The 23,235-nt window shown below is 48.8% G+C and overlaps 1 protein-coding gene across 5 annotated transcripts in view; it reads right to left on the bottom strand.

Moving 5' to 3' along the window:
- Positions 1-3,577: 3,577 nt before the first annotated feature.
- Zbtb40 (zinc finger and BTB domain containing 40) overlaps positions 3,578-23,235 on the bottom strand; it is a 72,555-nt gene continuing 52,897 nt past the window's right edge. For 3 of the 5 annotated variants that reach the window (XM_027399753.2, XM_027399750.2, XM_027399751.2), the window contains 9 exons: positions 22,347-22,515; positions 21,573-22,034; positions 20,709-20,915; positions 17,709-17,873; positions 14,231-14,448; positions 11,052-11,214; positions 10,311-10,397; positions 8,667-8,893; positions 3,578-7,114 (listed from right to left, as the gene is read on the bottom strand). In XM_027399753.2, the coding sequence (XP_027255554.1) occupies positions 6,920-7,114; positions 8,667-8,893; positions 10,311-10,397; positions 11,052-11,214; positions 14,231-14,448; positions 17,709-17,873; positions 20,709-20,915; positions 21,573-22,034; positions 22,347-22,515 (1,893 nt within the window). In that variant the 3' untranslated portion in view covers positions 3,578-6,919. The remainder of the gene's footprint in view (positions 7,115-8,666; positions 8,894-10,310; positions 10,398-11,051; positions 11,215-14,230; positions 14,449-17,708; positions 17,874-20,708; positions 20,916-21,572; positions 22,035-22,346; positions 22,516-23,235) is intronic. The other 2 variants (XM_027399752.2, XM_027399754.2) reach the window with 1 other exon arrangement.

Here is a 23,235-nt window from a genome sequence, read left to right as displayed (position 1 = left end):
GCCATACTGCGTCTCGACTGTAAGACAAGGAGGGAAAGGAGAGCCAGCTTGCAGGGAATGCTGACAGTACACTGGCTGTGATGGGGAATGGAGTCAGGGATCTGCTACTTACCTGAATGACTAGGCAGTTACCAGGAAACACGGCAAGGTTATGAACCACCTCCAGCTGCACTCACTGCCACTGTGACTTCTCTGGTTCCCCACCTGGAGGCATTAGCAGTGTGAACTGGGATTTTATGGAATAAGAATCTTAAAAGGTCCAGTGTCGGCCAGGCATTGGTGGCGCGCACCTTTAATCCCAGCACTCAGGAGGCAGAGGCAGGTGGATCGCTGTGATTCAAGGCCAGCCTGGTCTCCAGAGTGAGTGCCAGGATAGGCTCCAAAGCTACACAGAGAAACCCTGTCTCGAAAACCCAAAAAGGTTCAGTGTCCACTGTGTGGTAATCACTTAACACCAATTACTAATGATGATAATATTTTTATGTGTGGGTACATGTATATGTCTGTCCATGTGAAGGCCAGGGGTCAATGTTGGTGTCTTCCATAATCACTTCTCTGCCTTTTATTTTTAAGACAGGTCACTCACTGAACATGGTGCCTAGACAGAGAAGCCACGCGTCTTTTCAGCCTCACCCCATATGTCCAGGGCATGTGCGTGGGATCAGTCGTTCCCAGGATACATGCAGCCAGACATCTGGTGGGTTAGACTTTCTAGATGCTTGCATGTGTACACCTGAGCAAGGTCAGTGCTGTCATCACCCTTGAAGGGAGTCACAATTGTTGAAGGAGGCCTGAAGTCAGCCTGTGACAATCTAATAACCTCATGGACCCAAAGTCACCTGCATGCCATTTTTACAACTTTGTCCCTGCATGCCTCAGGAACATGTACACAGCCACCTTGTTCCTCAGCTGAAGCCCTTGGGCTCTAAGGCTGCTCCAGTGCTGGCCTGGAGAGTCGGCTTCTGTCCTGAACCTGCCTGGATCAGACACTTCCATCTTGCACAGGGTGAAAAGCTGCTGGGCCCCATGCCAGTCCCCAGGGTCCCTCTCCATGCTGTCCATTTTTATCAGGCCCTCCTGATGGCAGGACTACAAAATCTCTCCTGGAAAGGCCTGCAGGTCCCTGGACTGACCTTGTCCAGATGTGTTTGATCAGCTGTCCCTGGCCTGCACTGGGGGAACCCAGTGCAAGGAGAGCGGCAGGCATGCTGTTTAATCAGAGCAGCTGGGGAGCTCAGGCTAGCTTGCTCAGCCTTTTGTTAATCTCATCTCAGAGGACAAAGAAAGGAGCTGTTCCCACGGATTCTCCCACAGGTATCTAGGGGGGCATCCTTGCCAGAGATGTGAAGCAGTATGGGGAAAAAACAAGCAGAGTACTGGGTCCCCTCTGTTCCCAAGTTGGCACTCCCCACTTTTCCAGAGAAATAGTTTGTCAGATTTGGTCCCTTCCTCAAAGCTCAGAATCCAGCAGGGATGGAGCTGCAGAAGAACTGTGGCAAAAATCTAACTTCTACTGCCAGGGGTTTCCATTGTGTAACAGCTGGAGAGGAAACCTGGGAAAGCCCCACCTCCGTGGGACTCCAGCAGCACTCACCCCAGACCAGTGCCGTTCTCTGCCCTGCCAAGTTGCAGATGGGCTGTGAGCAGGCAGGATGGAATTATAGCATATGCCACCGTGGGAAACAGCTCCTGCAGGACACAGGACACAAGCTCTATTCCTGCTTAATACAGTGTGCTTGGGCTGAGTCTCACCTAAGCACCCAGTGAGTACACTGTCCATGACCAGTTCGGCAGACAGGCACTGATGTTATGTTATGATAAGCACTCAGTGAAGGAGCAAAAGGATGTAGAGAAAAGGAAGCCTGCAAATCCTAGATGCCTCTTCTCAGAGAAACCTTGCATTCTAGGCTCACCCAAGCCATAGTGGTGATGATATCCCCTAGTACTCCATTCCTCCCATTTTTCTCTTTGTGTGTATTTTGAGCCAGGGTCTCATTATGTAGCTGGTTGGCTTCAAACTCAGAGTGCTGGAGTCAAGCACTCACCCAGAATTTTTTTTTTTTTTATTTTAAGGGAAGGCCTTGCCAAGTAGCCAAAGCTGACCTCCAACTTGCTCTATGGTCCAGACAGGCTTCAAATTTACAATCTACCTGTTTCTTCTTCAGGAAGACTGGGATTATAAGGCTTGTGTCATTACGCTAGGCGGCTTTTCTTTTTTTCACCCAAAGACATCCATGATCACAGGTTCACAGAGGATGAGACAACGAACAGTAGACTGAAGATGCACGCAGGACAGCAGCTTAGCCACACACACACCATACTTGGTCCAGTGCCTTTACTCTGCTGTGACCCTTTGGCTGTGCTGCAGAGGACTCCAGGAGCCCATTTGTCCTAGGGAGGCTCTGGGCTTACTGCAGTGCAGCCTAGAGGCCCTGCTCTCTGCCTCCCTTGGGTTATACACAGGGTTCTGCTCCTCTCCAGTCCTTCTTGGCCCTGGCTCATTCCCCTTGAGCCTATCACAAACAGTGACAACCATTTAGGAGCCTCAGCACTCAGGTACTTTAAAATGTTAATAACGGTTCACAATCACTCTTAGGAAAGGTTTGTCCAAGGTCATCTTCTTAGGAAGATGGTGGGGGTTCCTACTTCCATCCCTTCCCTCTATGCTGTACTGCCCCCTCAGCCAGCAGCCTTCATCCTTGCAGAAGACTGCCAGCTCACTAGGGATCCCTCAGCCCATTTCCTACTGTGTTCAAACCATCCCAGACCAGCCCTCTCTATATTCCCCTTCCTCCAGGGCCCAAGGACATGCTTCAGTTAAATCTCACAGCAGTGCAAAATCTCAAGACTACTGGCCCAGATGAGACCTGGATAGCTCTAGTCTCTCTGCGAAAACCTCACGTGGACAGAAGGGTGTCTGTGGGTTCTGCACACCTCCTCTTGTACCCCAAGACTGTTCCAGAAGCCTCCTTGAGTCCTGCCTTCCCAGCACTGGGGCCAAGCTTAGCTCGAAGATGCAGCAGGCCTCCCCCAACTCTGGTCCTTCTAGTGCCACCTCTTGTCCCTTGTCAGCTGACAGCAAAGTGACGTCTTCAGCTCTGCTTATTTCAGTTATCTGTTGCACACTTGGTACTTTAGGGGCCACAGAGATTCAATACATAAATGAAAAGTGGTAGATACTGTAAGGGGTCTCAAGGGATTCAGGCACGGGGAGACAAAAAAAGAGAGGGAAAAAAAGATTCTCCTTGTATCAGAGAACATAGGCTGGCCTGTGTGTAAACCTTCCTCACTAAACTCAGTAAATCCAGACTTTAACTTGTTCCCTAGCCAAAGAGTAGCCACCATCTCTGTACTTATTGCTGGAAGCCCAGGAAGGAGCTGAGCAGGACTCAGACCCTATGCTCTGAAATGTGGCCCACACTGCTCCTTTAGAAAGAGGATGTAGAATGAAACTGCATGATCAGAGTTACCATGGCCTGAAGGTGCACAGTGGTCGCCCCAGGACACCAAGTCTTTTGCCCAGAACCGAAAAGAAAACGGGTCCATACCACCAGTCTCCTGAATACACGTACCACAATTGATTCACACTACATACTTTATTTCCAGCCACAGTGCATGTTGGGCGGCGTTCTCATTTGCAGTCCAGTTTATACAACATCTCCTGGGGCTGGTTGTCTGGTCATGGGCAGAAACAAGCATCGCTGACTTTGCTCAGGACGACCATGACCATTTTCGTAATTTGGAGGTCATGTAAATTAGTCCAAGGAATGATTTCCTCAACAGCATGGTCCCCAGAGAATGTACCAGTCTCCTCTTCCAGTTAGACTAGAATAAGTTTGAGTTTCTTTCTGAGTTTTTAGTATAAGTCCTCAGTGCCCCAAAGTTTCCATAGCAACAAAACTATTAACCTGCCTCTCACTCCCTTGGCCCCACATCTTTCACTTTCCTTCCAGGCTCCCAAGTCTCTTCTGTGACATACAGGGCCCTGCAGAACAAGGCTAGGCTAGGAGAGCTGACTGAAGCAAACCAGTGCCATTGCTACCACTGGCCAACTTTCCAAAAGAAAGTATCCCTGTCCCCTAGAAGCACTTGCCTGCTCTAAGTGAGGCTGTCAGCATCTCCATCTTTTGTCAGTACAGGTTCTCAGGCACATGAAATTTAAAGGCACACTCTCCCATCCCTAAGAGTACAGAGATCTTTTTTTCCCCCCTTATTTGGCATGTCTGTCCCTTATCTCATCCCTCAGCTCTGACCACGGGACCTCAGGCCCTATGGAAGAGGCTGAGGAATCCCCACTGTGGTCAGCATGGGACAGAGGCTTCCGTGGAATGACCAGCACAGCACACCGGCCTAGAGCTTAGGCCACAGTCTTGGATACTGAATGAACTAAAAGCTTCAGAGACAGAAGAGCCAAGCCTTATAAAACAGTCGAGAAAGACCTTCGTCTGTTACACTGGCCCAAATGCTCACAGTGGTCTCTGCTCTTCAGTCACCTGCTTGCTGTCCATACACCGAGGACAGCCCAACTAGACTTCAGCTTGGCATCTGCCTTTCACTCTTCAGTGGTTTGATCAGGAGCCCTGGGGAGAATTGGGGTCCCACTGCATAAATATACAAATTCCCAGAACCTGGAGACTCTTCTGGCTGCTGCTCAAGGGCCAGGCAGTCAATATTCATGGGAATGAAGTAAATGGAACCACACTTCCATTGTAAAAACAATGTGAACTAAAGAGGCCCATTAACAATGCCCTCTTAGGTAGTTAAGGCCTCTGGGGCAGCAGTGGCAGACTTTCCCCAGGTTTCTCTGGAGTCACTGTAAAAAGTCAGGCAGCTGATGCAGAGGTTACCAGTCACCAGCACAGAACTCACTCCCCGTGCTCCTGTGAGATCCGGCACTGGTGTGCTCCCAGCAGTGTGTGTGTGCCAGAGCTGTGCATTCAAGGACGGGTGGCAAGCCTACCAACTCTACGGCTCTCTACAGCAGACTACATCTGGTGACTGAAGGGAGTGTGTGCCCGAGCACTACCTGGGTCCCCAGGAAACCCGAGGCTGGGTTTCTCAGTCTGGGAAGGGTCTGACTCTCAAGTCTCTAACTTCCAGCTCTTCATACCCAGGCTGACCTTGCCTTACAGGCCCTCAGCGGATGTAATATTTTGCCTTTTGTCAGGAAGAGACTTATTTTTGATAACACTCACAACAGTTTCAAACTCCTCCCCACGGCTTGTGAGGTGCTGTTCCTGACAGAGCCTGGAAGCATGCGCACACCACTTACAGATCAAGAGCTCCCCTGGTTGGCAGCCACAGGTCTGAAAGCCAGTAGGCCGCAGTGTGGGAATGCTGAGCTTAAAGGAAGGTGAAGCCTCGATGTTTGAGCACCATCTTCTGGTCAGTGTTTGGTTTCTGAGTCTGACTGGCTTTGAAAAACATTTACTTTTAGAAAGGGAAAGAGTCAAGCAACCTGCATAAACAGTGAAGAAGGTGGGCTTGACTGGGATAGGCTGGCCAGAGCTAGAGTCCAGCATGGAAACTCACCTGGGCTGCCTGTGCCCAGCTAAGGCCAAAGGGCAGCCCTTGAACACTGCTGTCTGGTTAAACCGCTACCTTCTGTCCTCCAGTGGGCCAGCTGCAGGGATTGTGGCAAAGCACCTCACCATGACCAGACTTGACACTCATCTCTGCACATGGTCATGTGAGCTGCACTTGGCAAGAAGGGGCGGGCTTATCTCATAGCAGGTGGCTTAAAGGTAAGTGGCCAAATCAGGACATTTGTAGAGAGTCAAGCCACACTAGGTGGGCAGGGAGTCCTGCCTTAGGGCAAAAACTGTGCTAGCCCTCTTCTATCTTTGGGCTTCTAGGAAAGGAAGATAAATGTGAGCCCTTCTCTCTAAGCAGCAGGAACCAACATCCATCTAATTGCACTTCCAACCGGATTCCACAAGCCATCAATTACCAGACTATATTTCAGGAACTAAAGATAAAAGGCTCTGTGACACTCAGACTCGAATGGAGCACCGATCTGCAGTAAGCCTGCAGCCAGGGGAGCCCAGAGAGCAGGCCATGTACCAGGCAGGTGGGCCAGTGGTAGGAAAAGCAGGCAGAGGCCACCTGGGATGCTTCTCATCCATCACATGCAGGCCAGGCCTGCCCCCAGGAGCTGTTCATTAGACCATCATATGCGCAAGAGGAAAACGGCAAGAGGTCTCCAGGCTGAGATGTTGTTTCAGCCTCAATTACTGGAAGGCGTGGAAGGCCTGAGGATCACAGGGAAGCTCTCCATAAGGAATGCAGTGAAGAACATCCAGGAAGACAGACACAGCTGGATGGCCTCACATGAGGCTGCCTCCCAGCAGCAATGCTCCAAAGCTTTGTTTTGGGAAGGGCAGAGCAGAAGGGCTTCCTGTACTGTTAACACTGCCACCTACTGTAGAGCCAAATTCTGAGGGGCACCTGAGCAGAAGGGAGGATGGGGAAGGGCAGGCTGCCAAGCTGGGGTCCCAGGAGGCTGTGTTGGTGCTTTACTGGCAGAGGCACTGGTGGTGTGGGTAGGCCGTCTGTGGGCTCAGGTAACTCCCCTGCTCCTGAGGGTACCCAGCATGCTGTATCTCCTCAGCCACCTTGGCCACGGGTTCCCATGCACTACTCGTTCAGACTCTGATTTCAGAAGACACTTCCCTTGGGGGTAGGTGGAATCTAGGCCTGAGCTGTGGCCTGGAGGACTGAGGCTGTCTGCCACACAGGCGGCAGTGTTGGCATCAGACACTGGATCCTAGAAAAATGACAATGATTTCCAAGTGAGAGCACCAGGGTGGAGCTGAGTCGAGCAGCTCACCACTTGGGACAGCAGCTAGAGCAGAGGCCGGCTGGCTGTGAGCTTCCTCTTGGATATAGTACAGTCCCCCTCTACTAGAGGAGCAGCCATTCACTTGGCCTCACCACAGATCAGGGTGACAGTACCATCCAGCAAATCCTCCACCGTCACTGCCACAAGCTCAGAGCTGTTCTGAGAGGTCTGTGAATCTGGCAAGGTCACAAACACCTGTGAACCAGCAAGCTGAGTCTCCTCTAACGTGATCACCTGCTCGGCCGCGGCCGCTGGCTCTGAAGCTTGGATCACCTGAAAGGAAAGACAGGAAGGCTGCTCTGGGCAGTGTCCACAGTGAGCTCCCCAGAATTTACATGGCTCTCGTCTCACACAGTAATGATGATATTTACGTTTTCACCTGAGGAGAGCAATTACTTAGACCTAATGGGAAGAGGGAAGTTTCATACACCAGCGATGCAAAAGAGAGGCAGGCAGACAATTTAAATAACTCTGTGCACTAAATTGCTATAATTTTGCTCAGTACGCCACCTCGGGGTGCATGGACTCTGTGATTACACCCCAGTGAACACTGGCTTAGCAGCCTGCACTGGCTTCTCCTGTCTCAGGGATAGCATTGCAAAGTAAGTGCCATGCAAGAGCTCCAAGGAAACAGGAATGCTCTACCCAGAGCTTGGGCCTCTCGGAGGCTGACTGAAAGCCTTCTTAGTGAGAAGTCACTTGGCTCAGTGGCTAGTGGGGCAGGCACCGGCTCCTGTCCCCTCCACAGGCCACAGGTGCCCCTGCAAACACTTGTTAACAATGGCCTTCCCAGCTCTTCTGTGGTTCCTGCTGCACCTCCAAGATGATACTTCTGACAGCTTGATGCCTTGATATTTCTAAGGCAGTGTGTCCCCAAGGGCATAGCCACCTGGCTCAGGGCGACCAGCCAGGGTTGGAGAGTGGGCACTGGGGAGGAAGGTAGGCCCAGCTCTGTGGCAGGGTTGTGGGAATAAGTAACTGTGGTGGCCAGTCAACAGGTATCTGGTATAGTAGTAGTACTTCTGAAAACTACACTGTAAACTACCTTTCTTCCTTTTAGGACTGGAGTCTTCTCCCACCTGCAAGATACCTTGTCTAGAAGCCTTGTTTCTAGGCAAGACAGAAGGAGAGCCTCAGCTCAAAGTGGGATGACAATGGGAGCCTCAGCTGGAATCCAGCCCATCTGACCTTCTCTAGTCCCCAGAGGCTGCAAAACAAGACTGGTTTACACCTGGATAGTGTGACAGTTGGACAGAGACACCTCCGTCAGTCTACAACCCTACCCCAACTTCTCTAGGAACTACTGACAGCTGTCAGAAGCCAATTTCTTTTCCTTTCTGCTGTCTCTGGAGAAGATGGGAGAGCAGAAAGTGGCAGGGAAATAGGCTGGCCCAGGCTTGGCCTTCCCTCATCAAGAGGCAGATTTCTCACCAGGTGAGTGAAGGCTCGAGCTTACACAAATGTGTACTGTATCCAGCCAGGGGGTCTACCCATAGGCCTTGCCCAGCAGAGTACAGTCAGCCTTCTCCAGGGTTTCCTGAAAACCCTCCAGATCCCACAGTGCTTTTCAGAAGGTGGAGAATTGCAAGCTGGAAGGTGAAACTGCTGTTCTGACTTTGCAAGTTCCTGTTCCAGGCTCCCTCCACCTAGAGGCCACCAATAGACTGGAATTTCCTGCTGCCTGATAGGCGTTCGGAGCTGCTAAGATCAGGCAGGCAGCATGATAAGGACATGGGAGAGCCCCACAGAGTGGGACTGGATGCTGAGAACAAGTGCCTTAGAGGTGCCTCAGAACTGTGCTCACGTCCCATGGCCCCACACTCACCTGCACCATCTGAGGAGCGGCTGCCTGAGTCTCAGCGCCTGTTACCTTTGGGTGCTCAGACTCCAAGTGGCTGTCAAGCTGGGCCTGGGAGGTGAAGAGCTCACCACAGAGCTCACAGGGGAAGGTGCTCTCCGACTGCTTGAAGTGCTCTGTGGTGACGTGGTGCTGCAGTGCTCCAGGGAAGCGGAAAGTGGCTGCACAGTACAAGCACCGGAATGGCTGAGACCCTGACAGAGGAGGCAGAAGACATTACCTGACTGCAAGGGAAGGATGGCTCGGGGCAGGGGAGGCAAAGGGAGGCACAGGGAGGATGGGGCAGTAGAGGAAGGCTCAGGGGACCTGAAGCTCACACACCCTCCTTATGAAACTGCAGACACAGAGCAGGCTAAGGCCCTCGGGCCACAGTGCCATTTGCAGTAGATTGCGGCTGAGTTATCTCTACCATGCCCACTATTCACTCAACAGCAGACAGCCTGAAAATGGGACTACATTTCCTTTTTCTATGCTGGGAATTGAACTTGAGGCCTTCAGATGCTAGGCAAGAAGCCTACCACTGAGCTATACTATCATCCTGAGGAAGTGCATCTTGAGACTTCTGAATGGGATGGACGCACCTGACTGCTACAGGCTAGACTGCAGTCGAGTGTATTATCAACTACTGTGCATGGATAAACATCAAAGCTGGCAGGACCAGAGCCTGTGGCTTAGAACATCTCTAAACAGGATGGGGCACACTTTTACCTCCCAGGGACTCAGAGTCTAAGAGGGAAAAGGCACATGGCTACATTCCAAGACTGGGGACCAAAAGCAGTCCAATTTTATCAGGTGTTCAAGAGACCAAACCAATGGCTTCCTGTCCTTTGATGGAACCCTACAGCTGTGCCCTGTATCAATGCTCCGACGGCAGAGTAACACTGGAAAAGGGACCAAAGGTTACTCTGTGATGCTCAGCTCTTCCCGTAATTTACTTCTGATGTTCTCCTTTTTACGTATGTACTTGAGTAAGTGATAAAAATTGGTATCAATTAAGACTAAATGCTGTCAGGTGGTGCGCACACCTTTACGCACTCAGGAGGCAGAGGCAGGTGTATCTCTGTGAGTTTGAGGCCAGCCTGGTCTACAAAGCAAGTTCTAGATGGCCAGAGCTGTTTCATAGAGAAACCTTGCCTTGAAAAACAAAAGCAAAAGAAGACTACTTTGAATAGTCTACAAATTGTAATAATAAAAAACACAGCTTTGTTGGCAGCACTCTCCCTTCTTGATGTTTCTTTAAAAATGGTTCAATTTGGGTGAGGGAGGAGGGATGGGAGTGAGGAGAAGGAGAGGGAGAAGGGATCGACATATGAAACACGTTTGTTCCTAATTTGAACTAATAATAATAATAATAATAATAATAATAATAATAATAAAAATTGTTCAATTTATATTGAATGAAATACAGCCCCAGTGACAGTCATGGCTCTCACACAGGGCTGTTTACCGGGACCAGGTCTGCAGTTTTCATGGCTTCATACGAGGCTGATATAGATGTGCCATCTTCCAGATGAAATAGAGGCACAAGTCAGTAAAAAGACTTAGGTTGGGCTACATAGATCTGTGAATGGTGGACCCAAGACTCATGCCCCACCACTGAGGGCCACTGACCTGAATGCTGGCATTTGACGTGAACCTGCAGCAGAGCTGGTGTGGGGAAGAGCTCCTTACACTGGTCACACTCGTGGAACTTCAGATCTGTGAGTGTGAAAGGAAAGAAGTGGTAGCAAGGACAAAGGATGGGTTGTCTACGGTTGGTAGGCAACAGGGCTGGGTGGGGCGAGGACCCACATCCCAGATAGCATCTGCAAACTGTTAGAAACCTGTGCCTGTAGAGATCTGTGTCACCTCCTGGTAGAAAGCACTGATCTGCTCCAGACTGTGTGGATGCAAAGGGGGTTGTGAGAATTAAATGACAAAATATACAGAGTGCTTGGCTGGTGCCCTGCACACAGGAAATGCTCTATAACTGACAGCTGCTGTGATTATCCCCAAATGTACCTGCAAGGGAGGTATTAATAACTTCCATTCTGAAGAGATGAAAACAGACTCAGAAAAGAGATGTCACCTGCCAAGGTCATGCAGCTGCTGAGTGCTAGAGCCAAGATTCCCACCTGGACCCATCTGCCATGAAAGCTGACACCCTTTCCAGGAGCCGGCTGGGTCTCCTGAGGGCTGGTTGAAGCTTACACTGCTCTATGCTAAGGGGCTTGAGAACTGCTTCCACTTAAACCACAGCTCCTGATGGGCAGGTGTGGCCTCCTCTGGTGAGCTAGGGCAGAGCAGAGGCAATCACCATTGTGCCTGGAGAGAGGACACGCGTCCCTTGATCCCCAGCTGCGCTAGTGTCACCTGCATGTGCTGCTCGGATGTGCTTCTTGTGCTCAGTGGTGCTGGGAAAGGTCTTGTCACAGGGGCTGCACTGCAGGGATGAGAACTTGGGTGACCGATGGCTCTGGGCAGCAAACACGTCTGGGTGGTGGATCCGATTGTGATACCACAGGCCAGACAATTGCTGCAAGGCAATTGGCAAATATTAGGTCCTAGAAAGTTCCAGCAATGATGATAGTTCTGAGACAAGCTCGTGGATCTAGAACCATGCCCCTGGAGGCTGATGTCAGTGGAGAGGCCACTACAGACAGAGCTCAGTGGACCCTTTAGTGAGGCCTCACACAACCCTAAGTCGGGAGGGATGTAAGGATTGTCCTGTGGAGGCAGATTGCCACACAGAGGGGTTAGGGACTTGCCCAGGGCCACTTCAGCAAATATCCAGACTAGAACCAAAGCCTGGCCTGACTGGAGCATGTATGTGTTTAGCACACTAGGCTAGACCTCAGTGCTGCTGAGGCCTGAGGTGTGGAGAGTGGCCTGCTAGAGCAGAGCCAGAAGCTGCATTCATCCCTCTCTGGTCTCAGCTCTACAAGTGCACTGGGGGCATCTCTCTACAAGTCCTTCGGCTCCTAGGGATCACACCCTGTCTTACTCCAGACCACAGCATGAGGCCTGGCACAGTGCCAGTCCTCAATATTTAAATCAGTGATTGCTCTGTCTAAACATCAGTCATAAGTGAGGACTGTTGTTCTCAATGACCAGTTTCTGACAGGTAAGGTTTATTTCTGGACCACTGTGTGGTTTCACTGATCTCCAAAGTAAAACCCGGAGCCCTTCCCTGAGAGGCGAACAGCAAGCAGCTGTTTAAAGTCAACAAAGTACCATACAAGATCCAGACACCCTGTGTGTTTCCCATCTTTACATGGCTTTTTCCTTTTATATTATTTTACTCTCTCTTTAAAGACTTTATTATTTTCACACTATTTATTTTTCTATAACTGTCTATACCTATTTTCTTTAGCATCCAAGCACATTTTTATACATCTGTATCTGTCCAGAGGTTTTCTTGGTCCGGACCTGACTTTACTAAGGGCCCGCAGTTGTACACTTGCAGTGTTCTCTGATGCGTGAGCCAAACCATAAACTGCTAAGCAGTGGCTGGACTCTCAGCTGCTAGTACATGGCCTGGTGGCTGGCTCCACCCACTCTGGGTCAGTGAGAATGGAGCCTCATCCCTGTGGCCCTGGCCTGAAGTTAGTCATTATCCCAATTTTCTCAGGGTCGCCTAAAGATGCTGCTGCTCCCAGAAAACAGGAAGCAGTCTAGAGAACATGATGCCCACATTCCCAAGAGGTGGGGTGGGTAGTTTTTGGTCATTCTGTGGGTTATGGACGTTTGTCATTGTTTAGGGAGGTTGGTTACAAGTTGTTATTGGTCATGGCCAGGAAAAAAAAAAAAAAAAAACTGAACAAAGGAGATTAGATTCAGGGATCTCTTTCTGATGGGAAAGGGGGGGTATAGTATAAGAATGATGGGATAAAAGAATTTATTGTTGAGTCTACTTTTGAACAACCACTATTCTCAAATATTTTACATTGGTATGAATTTTTATATTTTGATACAAATTTAAGGTTATTTTTGTTACACTGTGTATGTTTCTACTCTTGTTTAAGGTATTGTGCTTATGCAGTTCATTTAAAAATGTAAAGTTACAGTCCTTGAAAGCTATTTAAGATAATAAAGACAGGTTAGTAGTCAGTCATCTTTAACAACCAAATTTACAGTCATGTTAGGTATGTTTTCAAGGTCATACAAAGGTATATTTTAGACAGGTGGTCTTCAAACACTCCAAAGACCTACAGAATATGGCACTTAAAGTGTTTAATAACCTAAGGCTTTTCATGACAGTGAGACACATCTGCTCCTGGCCGCACCAATTTACTTCAAAAAAGGATGATGGGCATCAAAGAACCTCCATATAGAGTTAGCTTTCTTTGTGGCAAAGTTAGCCACTGGGCAAAGAAACACTCTTTGCCTCGACTGCTGACAGAATTCTGTCCAAATTGGACAAGCAGGACACAAAAGAAAGTGCCTGCTGAACTTTGCCAAGATAAGGTAGGACAGTCCTTCAAAATTCCTGCTTCATAGAAAAGTCTGTCAGATATGTTAGGCCTGTAGGATAAAGATGGATGCCCCAACATTGCAAAGGAACCTTGGGTGACTGTCCAGGCAGCCTGTCTCTGTTATTTCTATCATTTTAGAAGCTGTTTGCTCTAAACTTCCTGTTTACTCAGGTAATATTATAATCCTTCTCAGGTCTCTAATGGGGTTGAAAACAAGATAATTATAGTTACAGTTTTCCTTATTATCAAATTCAAAAAAGAAACTTACACAAGAAATGTAACACAAAAGCTTAAATTGTTTATCTAAGAAAATGTTTTGAGGTCTAAAAGGATACTTTTAGGATGGTAATACAAGTTATGATAAAAAAAAAGTGGTTTAGGTATAAAACTTTAAATTCATCAAGGTACATAGTATTTTCTCCAAATATGCCAAATACAAATGAACTAGACATCATGAGTCTAATTCTTACCCATATTATATATTCTTATTGTACATAGTTTTATTATGTTAGAGTTAACCCTTTCCATTTGTTTAGACAAAAAGGGGGAATGTTGTGAGATACGTGTACATGGGGTAAAGATACATTATTGTAATAGGTTTAATAAAGAGCTGAATGGCCAACAGCTAGCTAGTCAGGAGGTAGAGGCGGACTTCTAGGCAGAGGAAGGAAATAGGAGGAGATAACTGAGGCATCAGAGACACCAAGGGAACAAATCAGACATACAAGACAGAGAAGAGGTAACCCAGCCACATGGTAGAATGTAGATTAACAGAGAGAGGTTAATTAAGTTATAAGAACTAGTTAGAAAAAAGCCTAAGCTAAGGCCTAGCTTTCATAATTAATGATAAATCTCCATGTTGTTATTTGTGAGCTGGCAGCCCAAAGAAAAACCTGACTACAGCCTTCTGGGGATGTAGAGGCAGGGCCTCATGGATGCGAAGTGTATGCTCACTGAGTATACCCCCAACCCATGCTTTCTCAGAGTCAAATTGTCTGTCACATCTTGGAGACAAGCTTGGACAACATGCAGGAAACAAACACCAATGGGGAATAAGGCAGGGATGGGGGCGTGCACCTGATAGGCCTTGTTGCAGATCCCACAGCTAAAGGGCTTCCCTCCAACATGGGTCACCATGTGCCGCTCCAGCATGGAAGGGGCGCTGAAGATCTTCCCACACGTGGGACAGGGATGGTATTCCTTGGAGTGCACCTTGTGGATATGCTTCCGGTGGTCCTGCAGTGTGGGGAAGCTCATCTTGCATTTCTTGCAGTCATAAGGATCTTCTATGTCTGCTTCCAGGCAGGGCATTCATGAGAGGGAGGGAGACGATAGCACAAGCAGCAATTAGTGGCATGCCACTGCCTCATACTGCAAGGTGGAAGGCAGTTCAGACTTCCTGTGGGGCCAGAGTCCAAGGACCCTAAGTCAATGTGACAACAATCTGGCTCTACTCTCTTTCCCCGAGGAGGCAGGACCTTTCCATGCCTTTGGACTCACCATCTATCTGTGCAGCGTCAGACTGCTCTCCTCCACCACTTGCTTCCTGTCTTACATGTCAGACTCCCCCCAACATGGGTCGACTCACAGGGAGTATCACACTTGTTCCTCCTGTCTGCAGTGACAGGTTTGTCTTCCACTTCCCAGTAGAACTTCCTAACATACCCTCTAGAGTGTCGCTGTGTCTCCTGCCAGGGGCAGGAAGTCAACACTGTTTTGGTCCCTACTTGAGACTCAGCAGCAAAGCCTTTGCATAGACTCCTGGTGAGCACTGGATGAGTATGCTCAGAAGAGAAGGGTCTAGTGTGAGTCTTATCTTAAGATTAGGAAAATCAAGATTTAGAGGTCACCCAGTACCTTGCTCAAGGATCTAATTGGGAAGAGGTCTCATCAATACCTCCATGGACATACCAACTCCCCAGTGGGACCTCAAAATTAGGAACTACTGCTGATGGACACCTTTGCCATCAGGATGACAGAAAACATCAATCTTTTTCTTAAAGCAACTGAAGGCAAAATGTTTTGGTAATAAAATCCTCTGGCCAAAAGAAAGGTCCAAGCCATAGCTCCACCTGTGTGTATAGTGACTCTGCTTAACTCAGGAATCCTGCGCACAGCAGCCTTCAGAACCTCTGGCTAGCTTCACCATGGAAATGCCAGGTCCCACGCTCTCTTTTAAGATACTTTGACAGTTTCTATCAGCAACACTGTGGTCAGACAAAAGTGGGGCCTGAACGTTGGGTTTGTGTGAATGGTGCACTCTAGGGTGTGCCAGTGGGCTCTAGGGTATGGAAGATTAAGTTTGAAGATTAAGCGTTCCTCTTTCCTGATTCACCTACCTACAAAAATTGCTTCTGCCAGCCCCACACTGTGAGGGGAGCTAAAGAGAAAAGGAGACAGGCTGGACAGAGAAGCAGGAAGCATACAGAGATATGCTAAGCAGGTATTCTGTGAGGAGACTAAAGCAGAACGTCATTTCTCAAGGTCAAGAAGACAGCAGAGCTGTGGCACTGGGTCTGAGCCAAACCCATTCATCTGGAGGTCCACTGAGACTAGAGTTCTCGAGTCTTGCTAGTGCCTCAGGGGTACATGACTAAGAAGTCCAGTCCTCACTGTTGGTGCCCATAAGACGGCTGCACTCCATCTTGGCTCAAGGGCAGAGAGTTCAAAGCTCTCCTCAGCAAGTCATAAGACCTAAAGGTAAAAGGTATGGCTACAGTAGGATGTTCCATCTTGGCCTTGGCTGTCTTGTTCTAAATAACAGACCTGGTCTGAGGTGTGGTTACTCCTGACCCTCAAGGCCAGGGAACAAGAAGTTGAATCTAAGGTGTGGTTACTGTACCCTTAGAGAAAAGAGGAAGAAAAGTCTGTTTGCTCCATATACATGTTACCATGTTCCCCTTTTTGGTTAAGGTATATAAGAGTGGTGAAAAATAAACTCCTGGCAATTCAGTATTAACTGAATCTGCCCTCCTGATTTTATTCTGTGTCTCTATCTTTTCTTCACCATCTATAGCTAGCCTTTCTTTAGTTCACACTCCCCCTCTCAGGTATGAACCTGGGGCTGCTCAGCTGGTCCCAACAGCAGCCCCGCAAAGACAGCTCTCCACACCTCACCCATGCTGGGCACGTATGAATTCTGGCAAAGTCCTTGATGGGTGGCTGACAAGCGATATGAACATGTTTACAGAGAGTATTTGCTGTGAGACATTGGTATGAGAAAGAAAGTGGAGATAGGTGGATGAGAGCAAGCTGCCTGGCATGCAAGACACACAGCCCTGAGGGTCACATATGGTTCCCAACAAGGCTGTGCTTATCACCAGTAACACCAATCTCTGGCATTTACTGAGCATTTCTGTGTCAGGCATGGGCTTAGTCCTTCCCATGTGCTATCTCTGTGGTGGTTTAAATAGGAATGGCTGCCATAGCCTCACATATTTGGATGTTTGGCCATGAGGAAGTGGCACTACTTGACAGGGATTGGACTAGGTGTGGCTTTGTCTGAAGAAGTGTGTCACTGAGGGTGGGCTTTAGGGGGTTTCAAATGCTCAAGCCAAGGTGCCCATGGATCCAGATGTAGAACTCTCAGCTACTCTCTAGCACAGTGTCTGCCTGCCTGCCACCATAATGATAATGAACTTCATGGTATCTCTTCACCACAAGAGAATACTGATGAAGACAATCTCATTTAGTTTTTCTGACAAGCCAAGGTGGTGACACTACCATTTATTCCAGTTTGGAAGGGGAAGAGGTAGCTTAGCAGGGCAAACAAATGTAAAGTCTCTAGGAAAGTATGTACAAGGGACAAAAATTCAAGTCTACACTCATACGACTTTCAGAATATGAGCTCTCAGTCTACCCTGTTGTGTTGTGTCGATTTTACTATGCTAATTCCAGACTACATGGCTACAGCAAAGGAGGATAAAGAAAATGACAGGGGCCAGCCACCCAATAGTATTTTGTGGTTTGTTTGTGTGCGTGCGTGCGTGTGTGTGTGTCCATCAGCCCTGAGCAAAAGGGAGGCAGCTAAGGCAGCCCCAAATAACTCAGTGAAACACAATGGCACTTGGCAGAGTAATGCCAGGCAGAAAGGAGAGTTTGGATGGAATATGGTAGCATTGCCTAGCACCATGGTCATTAACTCAAACAGGGCCAGGCTTGCTTCTTTAGAAAACTCAGGGTTGAAAATGGGGTGTGTGTGTGTGTGTGTGTGTGTGTGTGTGTGTGTGTGTGTGTGTGTGTGTGTGATGGAAGCTGGATGAGTTAATCCAATTGTTCCAGTGCCCTGTGAACCTGACAGTGAAGACATTCTCTCTTTACATAATTTTCTTCTGTGAGGGGAGTTAAAGAGACAAGGAGACAGGCTGGACAGAGAAGCAGGAAGCATACAGAGATATGCTAAGAAGGGACTGAGGGACTGTGGGTTTTACAACATTGGGAGGAGAGAGCCCAGAATGGGGCCCAGCTCTGGCATGGTGACAGCTCTGTTACAACATAGGCCTCCTCAATGCAAAGCACAGCCTGTGGTGCCTGACACTGCAATTGTAGTACGTACTGTGAAAGGTGTGCAGGTGGATGGAGAGGCCATTGGCTTGCCGGAAGCCCTTTCCACAGTCCCTGCAGACATACGGTTTGTCCCCAGTGTGGGTCCTCACATGCCGGGATAGCTCGATGGATTGGGCGAACACAGCATCACAGTACTGGCACGCGTACATTTTCCCTGCAAATGCACATGAGTATGTGAGAACAAGCACTGAACACGGATGGCACTCCTGCAAACAGAACTAACTCTAAAGCACACACCAGAGAAATGTCACTGGCAGGTGACATTACCTCAGGCAATGCTGGGTAAGTCTAAGGTACCTCATCAAACGCAGGTACCTCACAAACATAACCCATCACACAGTGGGTGAGCACAATTGGATGGGGAACAAAGCTCTTGTCTCTAAGAGAACCTGTTTGTTTATCAGGTTTCCGCAGAGAGGGAGAGCCCACTCCACTTCCAGCCAGAGGTAGGTCCTTTTGTCCAGAAATGTGAGTTTGTTCTTGCAAAACACAGCCCAGGCTATGGGAGACCTGTCTCACAACAAAGCAAACAACCACCAAATTTAGCATGGATTCCCACTACCACAAAGCTGAGTCAGGGGTTCTGAGGGGACAAGGCCTCCTGTGACCCACTGTAGTCAGCACACAGCCCTGGAATCCTTCACTTTCCCGTGTGCATGAGAACGTAACCACAGTTAGAAAACAACAAGACTGGAGACCTGACATCTGACACCAGGCCCTCAGCTCCTCCCAGGCCAGGAAGCAGCCACTGGGGAGGAGGGTTCCAGATCAGCAAGCCCAGTGCTAGTCCCTACTTCAGCTAGAGCAGTAGCCCTGTTCCCATTTTTTTACTGACCAGGCTTTGAGAAAGATTTTGTACATGCACACAAATGCATACAAATACAGTGTAAACTCTGATCCAAACTCTTTGTGGCTTCACTGCTGTGACCGAGTCAAGCGTCTTGTGATGAGAGACTGCACTATTCTATCCAGGTGGCCTAGGGGAATCCCAGAGGGAGGATACAGAGTCCAAGGAGGCGGCCTGCAGTAGGTGCAGAGGCTAGAGTGATGTGGCTCAGAGGCAAGGGCACATCTAGAAGCTTCTACGTGAGGAACTGAGTCCCCTGATGGACACATCCCAGATGAAACCTTGGTTTTAGCATTCAGGACCCTTCTAAACATAACTTCTAACTCCCTGGTGGTAAAAACACATGTTATTTCAAGCTGTTATTTTGTTAATTCATGAGAACAGAAAGAAGTCCTTTCCTTGGCTATTAGAAAACCCTGCCAATCTTGGCCTTCAACAGCCCCTCTCTGAATACTGCCTTTAAGGTGGTCCCCCATGATTCTGCTTCCAGCTCTCTGTGGTCCATCTGAAACTCATTTGCACTGAGGAGGGGTGTGGCCCTTCTTCCAGATGTCCCTCTGGATGGATTGCTCATCCCTCTGAGGCCATCACTGATGGGTGAATAGCACACACCAGCCCTGTCCGTCCCCACTGCTCCAGCCTTCGTTTCCACCATGGCAATGACGACCCTCTCCATTTCTATCCCACGGCTGCTGCTTATCTCACCCACTGAAATGAAAGTGCCACAGGAGCAGGGCAAGCGTGTGCACAAATCATCTATATCTGGAATAGCACTCAAGAAATCCATTTACCAGCAAGTGTTTCTTTCTTGTTTGCTTTTTTTCAAGAAAGGGTTTCTCTGTATAGCCCTGGCTGTTCTTGAACTCAGGGATCCACCTGCTTCTGCTTCTGGGGTTAAAGGCATGGGCTTGGCAAGCAGATGTTTCTTGAGGGCCTTTTGTTGCCATGCACTGTTCTAAGTTCCCTCGAAAGACTAGCAACTCAGAGAGCCTGCGCTCTAATGGGGCGGCGCTAGGGTGAACGAATTATGGTGCAGATGTCCCTCACATGGGAAGCATTTGGAGAAAAGTAAAAAGCAAAAAAAAAACAGGCTGAGGGCAAAGAACCAAAGGAGGGCAAAGAACAATCACAAGAAGGTGTGCTTGGAGGAAGGAAGAGGAGCAGAGCCCTCTGGAGGGAGGGGCCCCAAGACAGGGAGTGAGCATAGAAGTCCTGGACAAAGTGCCTAGTGGGCCTGAGGCCTGGCAAGGAGACTAGTGCATGCAGCAGGGTATGAGTGAACAGGAGTGATGAGAGCAGAGGTCAGAGTGGTGTCAGGGGTGGGATCACGGTGGGCCCGGCAGGCTATCAGGACTCAGATTCCCACTGCAGATGAAAAGTCACTGCATTGTTGAGCAGGAGTGGCCTGCCAGGGTCACTTTACCTGCTAAGGTAAAGAGGGGGTTGCTGGAGAGATGGCTCAGCAGTTCTCAGCACCCACATGGCAGCTCACAACTGTCTGTAATTCTAGTTCCAGGGGATCTGACACCCTTACGCAGACATATGTAGACAGAACATCAATTTACACAAAAATAAAAATAAGCAAATCATTTTTAAAAAAAAAAATTAGAGGGAATGCTTAGACAAAGAGGCTTTGAGGCCATGGAAACCAGCCAGATAAGATGACTGAGGCATGGCTACTTACACCTAGGAGCTCTGAGTGCTACCATGACCAATCACTGGACTGGTTCCCACCATGGTCTCCTCTACCATCCTAGGATGCTTCCTTATGATGCATTGATGGGGCTCCACCCATCTCTACCCCTCCCCAGCCCTCAGGCCAGCAGTTCAAGAGCACAGGATTCCAAGCTAGTCACCTGGCACTTGGCATGGCCCAGCCACAGAAGTACTTCATCAGTTCTTTCTCCTGCTTCAATGCTATTGCAAGTGCAAACAATTTCCGGATATATGTAAATTCTGACCACAAAATCCTAATACTGTTCTAGTTCACTCTTCAGAAGTCCTCCTGGAAAGCGATCTACAGCCTGTGCATACATGGTTAATTCTGCTTTACTTCCCCAACTATTGTGCCTGCCTAAGGCCAAATGGGGTTTAGCTCCCCCAGTGACACTGTGCAGGAAAAGGAAGGGTACTACTCCTCACCTTCCGAGTGCTTCTTCTTGGTGTGGTAAGCCAGGGCAGAGGCCTGTGTGAAGGTCATGAGGCAGTGCTTGCACATGAATGGGCGGTCCCCGGTGTGAAGGCGCAGGTGGTTCTTTAGGGTGGAGTTGGCTGCAAACTTTGCCCCACATTCTTCACAGGAGAAAGGTTTCTCATCGAAGTGCTCGGTCAGCTTGTGGTACTGCATGCCTAGGTAGGGGTACCAGGCCCCCAGGAGACACCATCAGCCAGTTAGGATCACAGCAGGAGGCTGTCCAAACAAGCTGCACTCACCAGGCTCATGCCACCCTAGCCTCAGTGTTTCCCGCCTCAATGCCCACTAGAGTCCACTCCCCGCTTCCCAGTCACCTTAGCCTCACTCCTGGCTGGATCTGCTTTAGAGATTTTCAGCTGATTTCCCCACTCACTCTCTCACTTTCATGTTTCATCAGGTTACCAGACATCTGAGGCAAGGCAAATTGATTCTGACCTTAGGGTTTCCATATCGATAAATTTCTTATCCACAAATAAATGGGATGTGGGCATCAACAAGCCAGATGTCAAACATCTGTCTACAATTACAATCGCCAGTATGTGGGTGCGGTCTAGGTGTTTAGTTCTTCTATCTTCAAATCCCCTTACAGTGCAGAATAGTGGGGTCCGATAGGGATTGCTCTCCCTAACAGCTGGGAGAGCAATGCTTAGGGAGCCCACCCTGAGCCTATGCTCTTCTCAGAATAGCATTGTGCTTCTACGAACCTGTCCTAGTGCTGAAGCCAACCACAGGCATGGCACACCCAGGGGGCCAGGCTGGAGCCCAAGCCACAATGTCTGCAGCCACTGTCCTCCATGTGCCTTCTCACATACCTGAGGCATGGGCAAACTCTCTTCCGCAGAGGTCACACGCCACAGGCAGCCGCTTCTTCTTCTTCTTGGGGGCATCGGGCTCCCCGCCTGTGCTGTGGGTTTCTAGCTGGTGCTTCTCTGGCTCCTTCTCCAAGTCCTTGGTCTCACCGCTGTCCTTACACTGCACCTGTTTGCTCTTGGCCACCCGGCAGCGCTTCATGTGCACCTTCAGACGACAGTAGAAATGGAAGCTCTTGTCACAGGCTTTGCAGATGAAGCTCTTCTTGGCAGAGTTCGGGGAGGCAGACGTGTCTTTTTCTTGTTGCTCTGGCACAGACCCAGGCTCCCCCTGATCCTTTTGTTCCACGGGCTGGCAGTCTTCTCTGGCTGCATTGGCTGCTTTGTCCTCTTTGTCCTTGGCTCCAGGGTGAAACCTATCACTCACCGTCAACCTCTCCTCTCCATTTTCCTTGGTAAGAAACCCTGCACAGGAGAACACTCGTGGCTCTAGGGCTCGGCTTCTATTATGCTTTGCAACTTTTTCTAACACACTCTTAGAGGTGATAGGATTATCTGGATCCTCAGGAAACTCAGAAGTAATATTGCTGTCATCTTTACTTTCCACTACACTCAAATAGCACCAAGTCACACCTGCGCTCCTGGCTGTTAGGTACCAAGAGCACATAAAAGGAGTAAATATCTTGAAACACGACATCCTCTTACATCAACCACTGTTTCTTATACTCAATATAGAAAGTGCCCCCGGGATCTAGCAGGCCCCAACCTGTTTCTTACCAACATGTGTTAACTCCTGTATGAGGGGCTGCAGACCAGGGAAAGACTTGTGGACACCACACAGGAGACGACAGATTGCAGTGGCTGAGACAGGTTTCTCTGTGCCCCTGCTCAGCACTGCTCTCAGGGCCACTTCAGGGCTCACTGTCTCAGAGGATATGTTCAGCATCTAAATGAAAACCAGAGACAGAGCTGTGTTAATATCAGATTTTCTCCATGCTCTTCGACATGGCAGCGGGGTGGGGTGGGGTGTTGAATTCTAGAAGATATACAGCTCTCTAGGTGGGTTATAATTCTCCTTGAGACACATGAACTTATTAGAACCTGGTACCTCTTAAGAGCCTTTCTAGAACTAAGCAAGCCTTGTGGGGTGGGGCAGGGTATAAGATTCTAGAAATGACCATGGAAAGCTGGGGGTGATGGTGGTAATTAGAGTCTAGAAATGAGCATGGGGAGCCTGTTGGGCAGGGTTCAGGTTTCTAGATCTGACCATGGGAAGAGTGAGTGTGTATGCATCTGTCTGACTGTCTATCTGTCTATAGCATTTAGCAGCGGCTGCTTCTGTAAAGATCAGGATAATTTTTCATAATATATAATTGTCTCCATGTCTAGAAGTAATTCTGCATAGAGAGTGGCTTCATATTTTTAGACACTTAGATGTACCCTTTTAAACATCATTTTCTTTCATAAGAAACTCGGCGTTTTAAAGCAGGTTCAAATAGGGGCTTTAAAGAGGCCAGGAATATGATTTCAAAGCTGTCCTCTTTCAGAATGTTAGCGCTGTGGGCAGAGAGTCATCACACTGAGAAAATAAAGTGAGACCATCCACAGATGGCCATGTGGAACTTTCATTTTGGAAGATATTTTATTTCTGCTCTTTTCAGGTCTA

Source organism: Cricetulus griseus, chromosome 2, assembly GCF_003668045.3.
Source record: "Cricetulus griseus strain 17A/GY chromosome 2, alternate assembly CriGri-PICRH-1.0, whole genome shotgun sequence".
NCBI classification, from domain to species: Eukaryota; Metazoa; Chordata; class Mammalia; order Rodentia; family Cricetidae; genus Cricetulus; species Cricetulus griseus.
This window is presented reverse-complemented; position numbering and strand designations above follow the sequence as displayed.